Here is a 12758-nt window from a genome sequence, read left to right on the forward strand (position 1 = left end):
TGGGCGGGTGTGCGCGCAGGCGTGAGGACCCTGCGCGGAGGCCGGGCGTGCGGCTGAGGGGCGCGGGCTGCCCTGGGGCACAGTCGTCCGCCATCGGGCAGGTCTGGGCAGCGTCCTCCAAGGCCGCCAGAAGGGAAGGGGGACGTGCGGTGCGCGCTGCCGGACCCCCGAAGTGAGGCCGCTGCGCCGCGTGTGTCCGCGGTGTGTGTCACGGTTCACCGCTTCGGCCTGGCCGCCGCAAGGGTGGCGTGCGTGTGTGCGTGCGCATCCTTGAGAATGTGAGCATGCGTGTGTGGGCGCGAGCGTGGGCCCGCGCACTCGGCCCATTCAGAACTTGCGAAAGGGCTGTGTCAGTGGGGGAGTGGAAGGAATTCTGTGAATGCATTTCCTCCTGCATTTTTACTTATTGCACCTCCCCCCCCCCTTTTTCCAGCATCGCCATCCTTTACTTAAGGTTTGGAGCACAAGTATTACAAGACAATTTTGTAGCAGAACTGTCAACTCACTACCAGAATTATATCCTTTCAATGGGCGGCGGCCCCTGGCCTTCAGGAGCAGGCTCTGCGTGGAGCGGTTAGCGTGTTGGGTGTGCAGCGGCGAAGGGGCGGCGGGGTCCCCGCGCCGTGGGGCCCTGTGTGCCGTGGGCCGGCGCTGCCCTTCCCAGTGGCGGCGGCCCAGGCTCGCAGGGCCAAGCCGTCCCAAGGGAGTCAGGCTCCCCAGCTGCCCTCCTGTCGGCAGGGTGGGGATTCCTCGGGGACCTGGGCTCCATCCGGAACCTCGCCGCAGTCCTGGGTGCCCGCCTCTGCCCGCAGAGCTCTGAGGGGAGGCTGAGCCTGATCTGAGAGTCCTCTCTCGCCATCACCCAGGGTATCCGGCGGCAGTGTCCACAGAGGTTAGGGCGGTTTAAGCCTGCGTCCCCAGAAAGGGCTCCTGTGTCCAGACTCCCAAGTGTGCCTGAGGCCAGTGGGGTGGGCTCCTGGCTTCCCTGCTGAGCCTTCAGCTGCCTGGCAGATTAAGTGTGCTTGCCCCCACCCCCCTCCGTGATGGCATCCATCAGGGGGCGCTTTGGAGTTAATCCGTTACATCTCAGGTGCTTCCCCTGGGGCTTCTCACATCCTTAGAATTCATGCAGGATTTATCACATTTTCGTAACTGAACTTCACACTCTTATTAAGGGAGTTGGTAATGCAGAGAAGGTGCAGAATGACTGATTTGAGAACCTGTTTTCCATTCTTCCTTTCAGTCTTGGTTTACCCATATGCACACGTGGCCTTCCTGCCCTTTGGTCCTGCTGCCTCCAGAGGTTTCCAAGGATAGAAAAGAGCAGGGTGCACCTATTGTTCACAGGTGACCTTGAAAGGCTGTGGGCTTGCCCTGTGGCGCCCTGCGGTGCCCTGCCGTCTGGGCTGTGCAGCCCCGAGGTACTCGCTGCTGGTTAGCAAGGACTGCAGGTGGTTAGACGGAGGCAGCCAGACTGAAAGCCAAGACGCCAACTGAATACGCAGTGTTCTGGGGCTACGTATTTCCCTTGACCGGTATCACCAGCTGAGTTCTTATCTTTCTATGGCTTGTTGAACTTTTACCTCTACACTTTGGCCTTTGTGTATTCTCCATCCAAGAATGCCCTGTACGGTAAGCTTCCCCTGGGGCCGGGTCACTGCCCAGATAGCTTCACAGAAGTTCAGGACCCACCTCCCGGGTCGTCCCCTGTTAGTGCCAGGCACCGGGACTCTAGCAGAAAGAGACGAAGTGAGTTGCAGCGTGAGCTCTGAGGTGTGAGAACACAGCATGTGCTGCATTATTACACAATTTTGAGGTCCTAGCACATATGAAGTCATGTGTGCCATGGCCATTCAAGGAAAGCCAAGATGCCCAGCTCCCCCCACCAAAGAAGTAACCTCACATAGGCGGTGAAAAGGAGAGAAACTTCTAGAACGTGGGCAGGGGTGTAGCCTTTCAGGACCAACACCTTTCACGGTGTACGAGCTCTCACAGTGCCTTCGTGAAAATGTGTTGTTCGAGCCTCACAGACATTTTATGATGAAGATGCAGTTACTCTCATTTGAGGTGACGAAACTAGACAAAGAGGCTGGCTTCCCAAGGGCCGGGGTGGGGGCAGGTGCCTCTGGTCTCCTCCCCCCCCCCATGTTTCCTGCCCCTGGGAGAAAGTAGCCGGCTTGCAGCTCCCATCTGAGGCTCCCCTGGGGCCTCTTTTCTGACAGTGCTTCGGCCACTTGGCCCTGCACGGCGGCCTGCCCGGTGGTGGTGCTGCCCCTGGCTCGTACGTGAGAAAGCACGCTCAGGAGGCCAGATTTGCTCCGGTCGCACAGATCGTAAACGGTGGAAGTTGGGATCTGAGTCCGGCCCTTTCTACTCCTGTCCTTTTTCTGTCGCATCCTGCCTCCCTAGGCTTACACGTAAAAATGCTCTTTGTTGGTTTTCAGAGTCCCAGCTGAAAGACAACCCGGCGTTCTCCATGCTGAATGACTCCGACGATGATGTGATCTATGGGTAAGTCCCCGCCTCTCTGAAAGTGTGCTGTGCTGAGCACTCGGCCTGCGTGCACTCAACAAGCATTCATCACCGTGAAATGGTTCTCAAGGCGTTAATTAAGGCCTTTCTTTTACCTGGGATGTCACGTGGTCCCATGGTTTTCTGTTTTCGCATTGTTCTGACTAGATGCAGTGGTGTTCCTTTTTTAGAACACTTAGCACGAGAAGGGACACCGGAGGAACAGTTTGTTCTGGCGATGGGCTCCGGTGCTCAGTGGGGGTGGGGGGCAGGCGGGGGCAGTTGGCTATAGAAACGGGGAGCACAGAGCTGTGAATGCGTTCTTGCCAGAATGGCAGGTCCGTGTGGAAGAGGACACCAAATGAGCTGTCAAAAGTGGAGTGGCATCAAAGGTCTCTTTTGTGACAGGAGTGACTATGAAGAGATGCCCCTGCAGAACGGCCAGGCCATCCGGGCGCAGTACAAGGAGGGGTCTGAGAGTGACTGAGCCCGGGCCGCCAGCAGCCGACTGTCGTGCAGCACCGCTTCCCGACCCTGCGCTCCTGCTGGTGCTCAGCCTGGTCTCGTGAGCAGACGTTTCCCAGTCCTTACTTGTTTACGTAGTTTTGAAAGAAAAACAAAACCAAGGACAAATTTAGACGTTGGGCCAAATTTATTGTTAGAGTAGCTGCGTTTATTTGGGAAGAGAGGCGCTGGGAAAAGTGTAAACAGGCAGATCCTTTTTCAAAGATTTCAGATGAGAAAGGGTTTTTAGCGGTGAGGGGGAAATTACTCCTGTTTTTAGTAGAGCTTTTTTTTTTTTTTTAAATTGCTAACTCCAAGTCCCCGGAGAGCCTTATGAATGAAGTCCTTGGCATAGTGGCGTTCTCTCTTCCTTTCTTCTCTGCCCTGTACCAGTTTCGACCCTTTAAGGGAAGCCTGTTTTTGTCCTGTGTCTGGATGACCACACGTGAAGTGACGCGTAACTTCTGTCTGTTGTATGAAATTTGCCAGTCACGTCTCACTGGAGAAAGGGTGGGCAGGCTGGTTCTAGCCCTTCACTGCCCCCCACCCCCAAGCCCGGGACAGCGGTGGCATCGTGGGCTTCTGAGGAGGACTGGGTGAGCTAACTGACAAGTGCCAGCTCTTGGTGGGAGAGATCTTGCTGCCCTAGTTTTCCAGAGGCCTATGTACACGCGTGTGCGCATGTGAGGGTTACACACATGAACGGTTGTCATTGTGATTGGGGTGGGGAAGAGGGTATCCATCACAATTCCCATAAGCTGTAGTTTCCACAACTCCATTAGAGAGGACACCCTGTGGAACTTTATTTTTTTTGTAAAAGCTAAACAAAGGATCGATAAAATATTAGTTTCTTTACTGCAAAACAGTTTTTTCAGTTTCTCATTTGGAACCTAGATGAAAGATAGTAAAACATTTTCGATGACTTGTGCAAGCACATCTTTGGGTAGAAGGGGAATCATGCCCCGCCCTCCCGGCCTCCCACGGTGGCCTGGGAAGATGGCGGCTTGTCTCCAGTTGCTGGATCTGTGGCATCGCAGACGGCCCCGGAGAGCTGCTGGTTCCCCGTCAGAGACGAATAGGCGTCTGGGATAGTACCTCCTCTGCTTTTCCTTGGACACGCCTCGTAATGTCTGTCTTGACCCGCTGACACACCATCGCGGCTAACATCCAGCTTGATGGCAGGGCCTAGGCTAGGAGTGCTCCGCTCTACGAACAGTACCTACGTGTTTTCTTCATCTATGCATTAACTCTTAGATTACCATAGCTAAAACTCGGATTCCACTTGAGATAATGCTGGGACCTTAGAGAGGCTCATGAGAGACTATTCGTTATGACTTCACCTGTTTAATTTAAACTCTGCTGACAACGTACCTTTAATATGGACTCCATTTGTATTTGTTTTTAAAACCCTGTAAATATGAAAGTTTCAATTAAAACAACTGTATTAGTGCAAGGGTAACTCAAGTTTACATGGTTTTTACATTTTCAGTGGTGTGATTACTTTTTCTGATTGCATTCAGGAGTATTGGAAAAACTTTTCTGTTAACCAAATTTTTCTTCTAACTATAAATAATTTAATGTATATTGATGAAAACTTAATTTGGGCTGGTTAATGTATTCTAGTATGTGATATAGATTAGTTTTAATCATTATAAAATAACTGTCCATAATTCGGAATGCTGTTATTTATCAGTTAATGCAGACTATTTGAGACATTTAGCCATACACATTAGAACTTTTTAAAACTTGTCTTTGTCCTATAGTGTAATTATAAACTGACTGGTAACTTCATACTTGACTCTTCATGGTATCAAGTCAATGAAATGAAAATATGGGAGTATTTATTTTCAATCTCCTCTCTCTGGTGCATCATATGTATCAACAAATTACTCCATGTAAAAGTTTGCGTGAAGTATATAGCACTTAGCATGTACCATATATGCCGTAGGTATTAGGTTCAAACACTAAAGTCTGCCAGAAACTTGTGACGGGAGCAAAAAAGAATTTTTTTTTTCCCTTGGAGACTATCAAAGTTTTGCAAACTTAAATTCTAAGAGGGCTGACTTTAGTTCTTGCATGGTAATGGTTGCATAACATCATCTTTGGGATATTTTTATACTGGTCCAGTCTAGGGGAGTCTGGAAGATGCCCGCCGGGATTTCAGTTTCCCTAGGGAGAGCATCATTATCCATGTGGGTAATAGGTCTGCTTGATTTATTCTTAAATCATTACAGCAGTGAAGTGATGCAGTTCTCTCTCTCTTAAGCCCCATTTAAAAGGCTAGAGAAGGGGATATATAAAATATATTCAAGGTTTATAAGATTGTTCCTACACATAATTACAGATGGCAATAAAAGTTTAGATATAGTATGTAAACCCAGCCCACTAAACGGGCAGGGTACTAGACAAATGTAACCAGCCTCAAGTATTTCGTGAACTATTTACTGAAGGTGCAGTTAAGTGGTGACGGTGCGGTCCGTGACTGTCCCTGGACTCCTCCTCACAGGGTAAACCACGGGCGCTCATAGACGGGATGATGAAAAGGGACCGCTAGTATGTACTAGAGTTAGGTCACTAAAGAGTATTTATGTATTTTGAGGATTTTAGAAACCAGTTGCCTTAGAGGTTAGACTTTTGGAAAGGAAAAAAAAGACGCACATTTTTCCCAAGGCCAAAGGGACGTCACTTTAGTCTGTGACATCTTGTTATCCTGTTCATGTTGCTCGGACATGTTTTAGATATCCTGGTAACTAGAATACCACACAGTGAAACACAGAATTTTCTGCTACTGAAAACTGCCTTTTTACAAAAAGCCTGTAAATATTTGTAAAATAAAAATGCCTTTAAGCTCAAAAGGAAGGGACGAACTGTGTGTTAGGTGTTAGAGCTGTGTGAGCCCAGTGACACCTGGTCATAGGATGGTCACCGTAATCAAGCAAAAGTGAGTAAATGTTTGTTTATGGCAAACTTACACTTTGGGAATGGCTTCATTCTGAGACCACCTTTCTGGTAAATGTTAATAAATTTGAAATATTTGGTCTTATTGACGTGATTTATTTGCTCTTGCATGTAGAGTTAATATGGCCATTGAGACAGAGTACATCAGGGACAAAAAGAGTTTTCATTTCAGCAAGTAGATACGGAAGTGTCTTTATTACCGTGTGAACGTGGTCTGTGGATGAGCACCTAGATGAGGTCACAGCCTGGGGCTTGGGGCCCACCTCTCCCCGTACTTGGATGAGGTTTTAAATCCATCAGATAACCTCCAAACGTGTCCATGGATTCATGTATAATGGTCTAATTGTGGACACAAAGTGAATGTTATGAAAGCATCTCGGAAGCCCTGAAGTACATGTTTTGGTGACTGCTACTGAAAAATGGAGACTGGGCAGTCTGTGGGGACCGGAGCTCCCTGGCTGGAGCACGGACCAGCTCCCCACTCCCAGAAGCCGATGTGATCCCAGTCCTGAGGGTAAAAGCAGCAATTCACTGTGCTGGAGAGGACCAAAGCCAAACTGCAACTTTTCCTTTTTTGTTTTTGTAGTTTTAGACTCTAAAGTCACTAATGAAATTTGAAGAATTCATTTGTGGTATTTTTTTAGACTGTGAAGAAAAACACAGACTTTAAATTGGAATAATTTATTACTCTAACCAAAGTATAAAGTATGGAAAATTAGTGTATCTGAATCAGAGAGTAGAGAAAGTTTCAAAGTAGCAGATTTCAGTTTTTAGCACCTTTGAAAAGAAGTATTCAGAGTTAAGACGAGTGGCAGCAGAGGCCTGACTGCCCAGATGGTGAGTCTCTGACCTGGGGGTGCCGTTCACAGAACAGGGCGGGCCTCTGGCTTTCTCTCCACCCGGAGAGCGCCCGAGAACCACGCTGGAGGAGGACGAGGAAGGCACCGGGTGCGCCGGCAGGGGAGCGGGGAGGAGGGTCGCGGTGGCTCAGATGGACAGCCCGAAGGCGCTGACGATGCAGTACATGGTCTTGTTCTCCCACCGCACGGTGCAGCTGCCTGTGGGGAAGAAGGCACAGCGGCGCTCAACTCACGAGGACGGGGCTTCATTTTCTGACTTGTCACATTGCTTTACGGCACAAAATAAAGGCTAGGGAGTCTCTCTTCTAGGCAATGTGTTAAAGGGGACTCTAGTAAGCATGCATTCAAAATTTTTTTATTTTTGAAAGAACTCAGGCAGGGGAGGAGCAGAGAGACAGAGGGAGACACAGAATCTGAAACGCTCCAGGCTCTGAGCTGTCCGCACAGAACAGAACCCGCCTGGGAACTCATGAACTGAGAGATCATGACCTGAGTCGAAGTCGGATGCTTAGCTGGTGGAGCCACCCAGACGCCACTAATAAGCACGCACCCAAACACGGGAAATGTCCAAGCACGCATTTCACAACATACTGCTCTGAATGATCTGGATCTCAGCAGAGTCAAGGAGGCGCTTCGAGGCCTTCAGGGAAAAGCCCACAACAAGCCTTCACAAAGCAAGGGGAAAACCGTACCGTCCGTAGAGCTGTCCCAGAAGCAGGAACTCGCCGTGTGTAACCCCGCTCCATTCTTCTGCATGATTACACAGGTCACTTCAATTAAAACAAACTTTTATTAGATCGACTTGGCAACTTTACTTTAGCCTGCTTTGGGCATATGTATGCAGATCACGTGGTTGATGCCCATGATAAAAATTATCAGGGTAGATGGCCTGGTCCTGCGACAGGGACACGTCACACCCTTCCCGTTCCTTCACCACATGCCTCTTCTAAAAGCATCTGATCTGCACTGCTGGGAAATCCGGCGCCGTGCGCCCTGCCGCTGTCCAGCCAGGTTGGGGGTAACGCACAGGACACGGCGAGCTACCCCTACTGGGTACATCGAAGTCGGACGCCACACTGCCCCGCGCGCCTCTCGTCAGGACTTAAAGAACCACCGACAGTACACACGAGACGCGAGAATCATTACCGATGTACTTAAATGGCTTGCCCAGCTTGGTGAGCTGGCTTAAAGTCTGCTCGACGACGCTGGTGGTCCACTGGTTGACTTTGCTGTGCTGATAGGCGTTGCCGCCGATGGCGCTTTCTATAGCCTGGAACGAAGCACGGAGGTCACTGGCGGCAGGACACCCGCGACACCGCCCAGGCATGCTCGTGCCAGTACAGCCTTTGGTTATCAGTGTCTGTTTCATTAAGTAAGGTTTATATTCGGTTTTTAAAATCCACACATATATAGGAGTCTGTCAAATTTTAAAAACATTTTAACTGAATTTAATGCTTACCGTTACTGTTGGTTGGTGCCTGGAGATAACACTTTTTTTCCCTTTGGCTATTTTGTGTGAGTTTTGGTTTTTTGTTTTTTTTTTTTGAGATAGAGTGCGAGTATGTGAGCAGGGGAGAGAGGCAGAGGGAGAGAGAATCAGGCTCTCCCCTCAGCACAGCCTGAGGCAGGGCTCAATCCCACAACCCTGGGATCATGACGTGAGCCAAAACCAGAGTCTCAGATGCTCAACCAACTCAACAACCCAGGGGCCCTGCTTATTCCGTTCTTAAAAATACAGTAGCTAGGGCGCCTGGGTGGCTCAGTCGGTTATGTGTCCGGCTTCGGCTCAGGTCATGATCTCACGGTTCGTGGGTTCAAGCCCCACGTCGGCCTCTGTGCTATCCGCTCAGAGCCTGGAGCCTGCTTCGGATTCTGTATCTCTCTCTTTAACCCTCCCCTGCTCGAGCTGTGTCTCTCTGTCTCTCAAAAATAAATAAAAAACATTAAAAAAATACAGTAGATACAGGGCTTTTTATCGGTTGTCTGTACAAGTGACAACGTACAAACCTATCCAAGTAATCGTGTATTCAAAAGTACTTCCTTCTTCCAGCATCTTCTGGGACTACATTAACACAAAGTAGGTTTTTCAGATAACAACAACAACAAAGAGCTCTATATACTACAAAAATTATTTAAGTTTATAATGAATTTCTCTATCTGAAATCCCTGCTCGTTTTCTGGGCCGCATCCTGGCGAGGGCGCAGGTGCACACTCCATCCCGCCGCGTGCCCCTCCCCTTGCTCTGCAGTGAGGCTACTCCCAACTGAAGAGTTTCTGGGCCTTTTATGCTGATTGCCAGGTGCTGGCCTCTAGGCCGCTTTCTCCTCTACTGTGCTGGAAACCAGAAACCCGGGCTCTGAGGACAGTTAGGACCTTAAACATAAACATCTGGGGAGGGCCTGGTTCTGTCCTCCGAAGCAGAGGAAAACAATCCCAGGCTCAGTCAGAGCTGTGCACATGGAGACGGATTAGGGTCTGTTGTCTTGGGACATAAGCCCAGATCTTGCTTCTGGGGAACACAAAGCCATCTGAAGTCACACCCTGATTTCTACCTATCTATCCTGGGGCCGAGTGGTGACATGAAACACACCTCATGCAGCACCCGGCCTTCCCCCCGCACCCTGCCCCCACCACCGCCCTAGCTCCTTATCCTGACATGTCTGTCTCCTCCCCGCCTCGGAGCATAAAATGGGTTGGGACATGGGCGCTCCTGGTTTAAGGGACCTGGTTATTACTAGATCTGGACAAGGTCAAAGCTAAACCTCTAACTCTGGCAAACTCTGTCCACATACACTTTGGAATTCAGTGTTTCTCAGGGAGGGAGGAAAACTCTGCTTTTGAACGCCCCTAAATTTATCACTACCCAATCCTTAAAATAGCTCAAGTGAAGACATAACCTACCGCCAGGGGGAAAAAAGCTGTTGAGGCCAGAGACCACGTGAAGGGACCACGGGGTAGAACTTCACGCTCCCACGGACACCGGGAAGGTCTACTCCCAACCGCACCTCCTGCAGGCAGCACAGTCCGAGAGGAGGCCGAAAACCAGTGAGGGCAAAGGGGCCCACGTGTCACAGGCTGGTGTGGCTCCCCTCTCCCCCATGTTCCGTGTGTAGGAAACTACACTGTGTGTAGGAAAACCATGCAAAGCACCCGCTACAGGTCCTGCACGACCACCAGATGATCATGTGCGACAGTGAGTATGTAGACGGTGGGCAGCGTCATACTGCTTCCTGGTGCTGGTCACGGAGATAGGCTGTGACTCTTCGTTACTCTGGCGTTGGTCCAGTAACTTGTTTGCGCTGGAGTCAGTTCCCCATTACACATATAATCCAACTGGTATTGTTAAACTTCTGTCACCTAATGGCTTTTTTCTGGCCAGTGGCTTCACAGTCTGGCCTCTGTTTACACAGGAAGGGAAGGGGACCTACCTTTCAGGCCTTATTCTTGCCCGAGGCTTCCCCAGTGCTCTGTACTACTCCAGCCCGATGGGCCTCACTCCAGTCCCTCAGACACACCAAGCACAGTCCCACCACAGGACCCTTGCACAGGTGCACTGACTGGAATGTCTGTCCCTCTTTTGGCAGAGTTAACACTACCCCTACTCGTTCTCCAGGTTCTAACCCCGAGCTCACCAGATGGGTCAGATCCCTCATAGCACCACTTACTCTACAGCAGTCACCCCACACCGAACACGAGTTTACATTTCCCAGTGTAATTATTTGATAAGGGCCTGCCTTCCCCTGCCCCATACTGTAAACTCTTGAAGGTCAGTCCTTAATGCCCTCTTTAAAATGTATTTTTTAAATGAATGAAAAACAAATTTCCTATTTTGTTTTTCACTGTCATCATCTAAGGGAGGTACCTTAGATATAACCAAAACAAGCAGGTAAGCCCCAGTTGGGTCACCAAATCTTATGTAACTGTTATTTTTTTTAAATTCACTCTTTATTCAACACCAGAAACACTCATTTGTATACCATGACCACGAGTCTTTTATACTAAAAGGTTATAGAATCAAACCTTAGTAACATTCAATAACAATGCCAGTACATAAAATTTCCTGTCTGGTTTAAAATATATCATTTACATAATATGGGAGTAATTCTTATCTACATATTCACTGAAGTAAAAACTGTTATTTGAAATGCCAAAACACATAGGCTCAGTTGAAACAATTCCAAGATAGTATTTAAAACACATTATTTTCACTCATAAAGCCATTAATCAACATTTAAAAAATAAGCATTTTTCCTCTTACCTCCTTTACAATGTTGCTCACTTCATCAACAACAAAAGCAGTCTGTAAGGAAGAAACTTAGTAAGTTTCATGGCCTTAAAAGATCTGTTTCCACTGCACTGATTAATGCAAATTTAGGTAATGAACATAATTTAGAAATGAAGACGTAGAAATCACTGAACTAGACTATTCATTTTACCAAGGAAAACACTACAAAGAGACTCAGAAGCACCAAGTGGCTTTTTGAGGATCACAGAGCTGGTACAGTCAGGAGTCTAGACCACGTATATAATTTAAAGGTTTTTGCTTTGTTTTAATCATGCCATGGTCCAAAAGACTGACTCCACTTTAGATAAAATCTTTCTAGCCATTCCAACTGGCTGCTGGGATCTTAACAAATGTAAGTTTAATGACTTGACTTTTGCTTAGCGAACACTCTTCCTGATGTAAACTGATTAGAAGGTTTGAAACTGAAGACATTTCTAAAAAAAAAAAAAAAAAGATATTTGTTTGTTTTTAACCACCATTAGTGATAAAGTACAATGATTAAACTGTTTTTGATAATTATGTTTCCTTCTCGATGCTGCCCTGCTCGAGGGCAGTGGGCTCGAACCCACTGCTGGCACAGCTGTTCTCCACAGGTGCGCAGGATGAGCCGGGGGGCAGGCTGCCGCTGTGATCTGGTGGCAGGAGTGTACAAATGGCGTTTCCTTACACACATTGTACATGTGAATGGAGGCACGGTTCTGAGTCCTGGGAATAACATCTAGCTCGGGACATTCCTTCTAGCAGCCTGAGACCCTTAGTCATTGTGAATCCTGGTGGAAGAAAGTCAGAGCACCCTGCTTTTGGCAGTGACTTTCCCTCCCTACCAGCATGCTGTCCCCTGGTGCCCTGTCTGAGCAACACCCCTTTCCTTGCAGGAGGATCAGGAGCTGACTGCTGTGAAGCCCTCTCACCTGCTCAACTAGGAAGGCCTCCTTGGAGACAAAGCCAACTCACCAAATGAATGAAAATTTGCAGTTTTTTATAGGTTAAATGATTTCTTGAGGTTTGAAGGATCCTTTCGGGGGGCTTCAGTCACCCTGAACCATACAGGAAAATCCCTGTGTAACTATCCACAGGGCTAAAATACGGAAAAGGCTGAGGGGCATTTCAGGGGAGATTTAGTTGGAAAAGTAGAGCAGGGGTACAGAATCCACTGGGCAGTTTCAACTTCTAAAAGAAATATGAACAACAAGTTGAGAACAGTCTTACAAAGGTCCAGATATTTACATGAAATTAGAGGATATGCAGAAAAGGCTTAGTTCAGAAGCTGTCAGGATGGGCATGGATTAGCAAACACCTAAGGCACGCTTAGCTTACTCAGAAGTCTCTGTCTTATCCCCCCCTTAGTAAGGGCCGAGAGCTTTATCTCCTGTAAAACAGATGCTCTGCTCAGCGGCTTCAATTCTCATCTGCCAAACCTGGAATAATGAAGTCACCTAGCCACCTCATTGGCAGGAGCCAGAATTAAAATGCCAGTATTGACAGGTTTCTGTTACAGTGTTATTTCCTTTTTTTAAAAGTTTTGTAGACATTCCAATAATACAAGCCATTTTCCTATATTCGTTTCCAGGGAAAAGCTTTTCCTTTGGCAGCTGCTCATGCACCATGTACCCACTTCGGTTTTTTGTTTTTTTTTTTTT

At 48.2% G+C, this 12758-nt stretch overlaps 2 protein-coding genes across 2 annotated transcripts in view; one reads left to right on the forward strand and one right to left on the reverse strand.

Moving 5' to 3' along the window:
* Positions 1–6058, forward strand: part of TMEM181 (transmembrane protein 181) — a 35412-nt gene extending 29354 nt beyond the window's left edge. Inside the window, exons 16-19 of the mRNA XM_029943260.1 lie at positions 434–516; positions 1543–1632; positions 2445–2511; positions 2920–6058. Coding sequence (XP_029799120.1) covers positions 434–516; positions 1543–1632; positions 2445–2511; positions 2920–2998 — 319 coding nt within the window. The 3' untranslated portion in view covers positions 2999–6058. The remainder of the gene's footprint in view (positions 1–433; positions 517–1542; positions 1633–2444; positions 2512–2919) is intronic.
* Positions 6059–6638: 580 nt separating this feature from the next.
* The window catches only part of DYNLT1 (dynein light chain Tctex-type 1), a 6679-nt gene continuing 559 nt past the window's right edge, over positions 6639–12758 (reverse strand). The window contains exons 2-5 of the mRNA XM_029944166.1: positions 11092–11133; positions 7980–8103; positions 7526–7603; positions 6639–7031 (exon numbers count right to left, since the gene is read on the reverse strand). Of these exons, the coding sequence (XP_029800026.1) occupies positions 6961–7031; positions 7526–7603; positions 7980–8103; positions 11092–11133 (315 nt within the window). The 3' untranslated portion in view covers positions 6639–6960. The remainder of the gene's footprint in view (positions 7032–7525; positions 7604–7979; positions 8104–11091; positions 11134–12758) is intronic.

The sequence above is a fragment of the Suricata suricatta genome, chromosome 7 (assembly GCF_006229205.1).
Source record: "Suricata suricatta isolate VVHF042 chromosome 7, meerkat_22Aug2017_6uvM2_HiC, whole genome shotgun sequence".
NCBI classification, from domain to species: Eukaryota; Metazoa; Chordata; class Mammalia; order Carnivora; family Herpestidae; genus Suricata; species Suricata suricatta.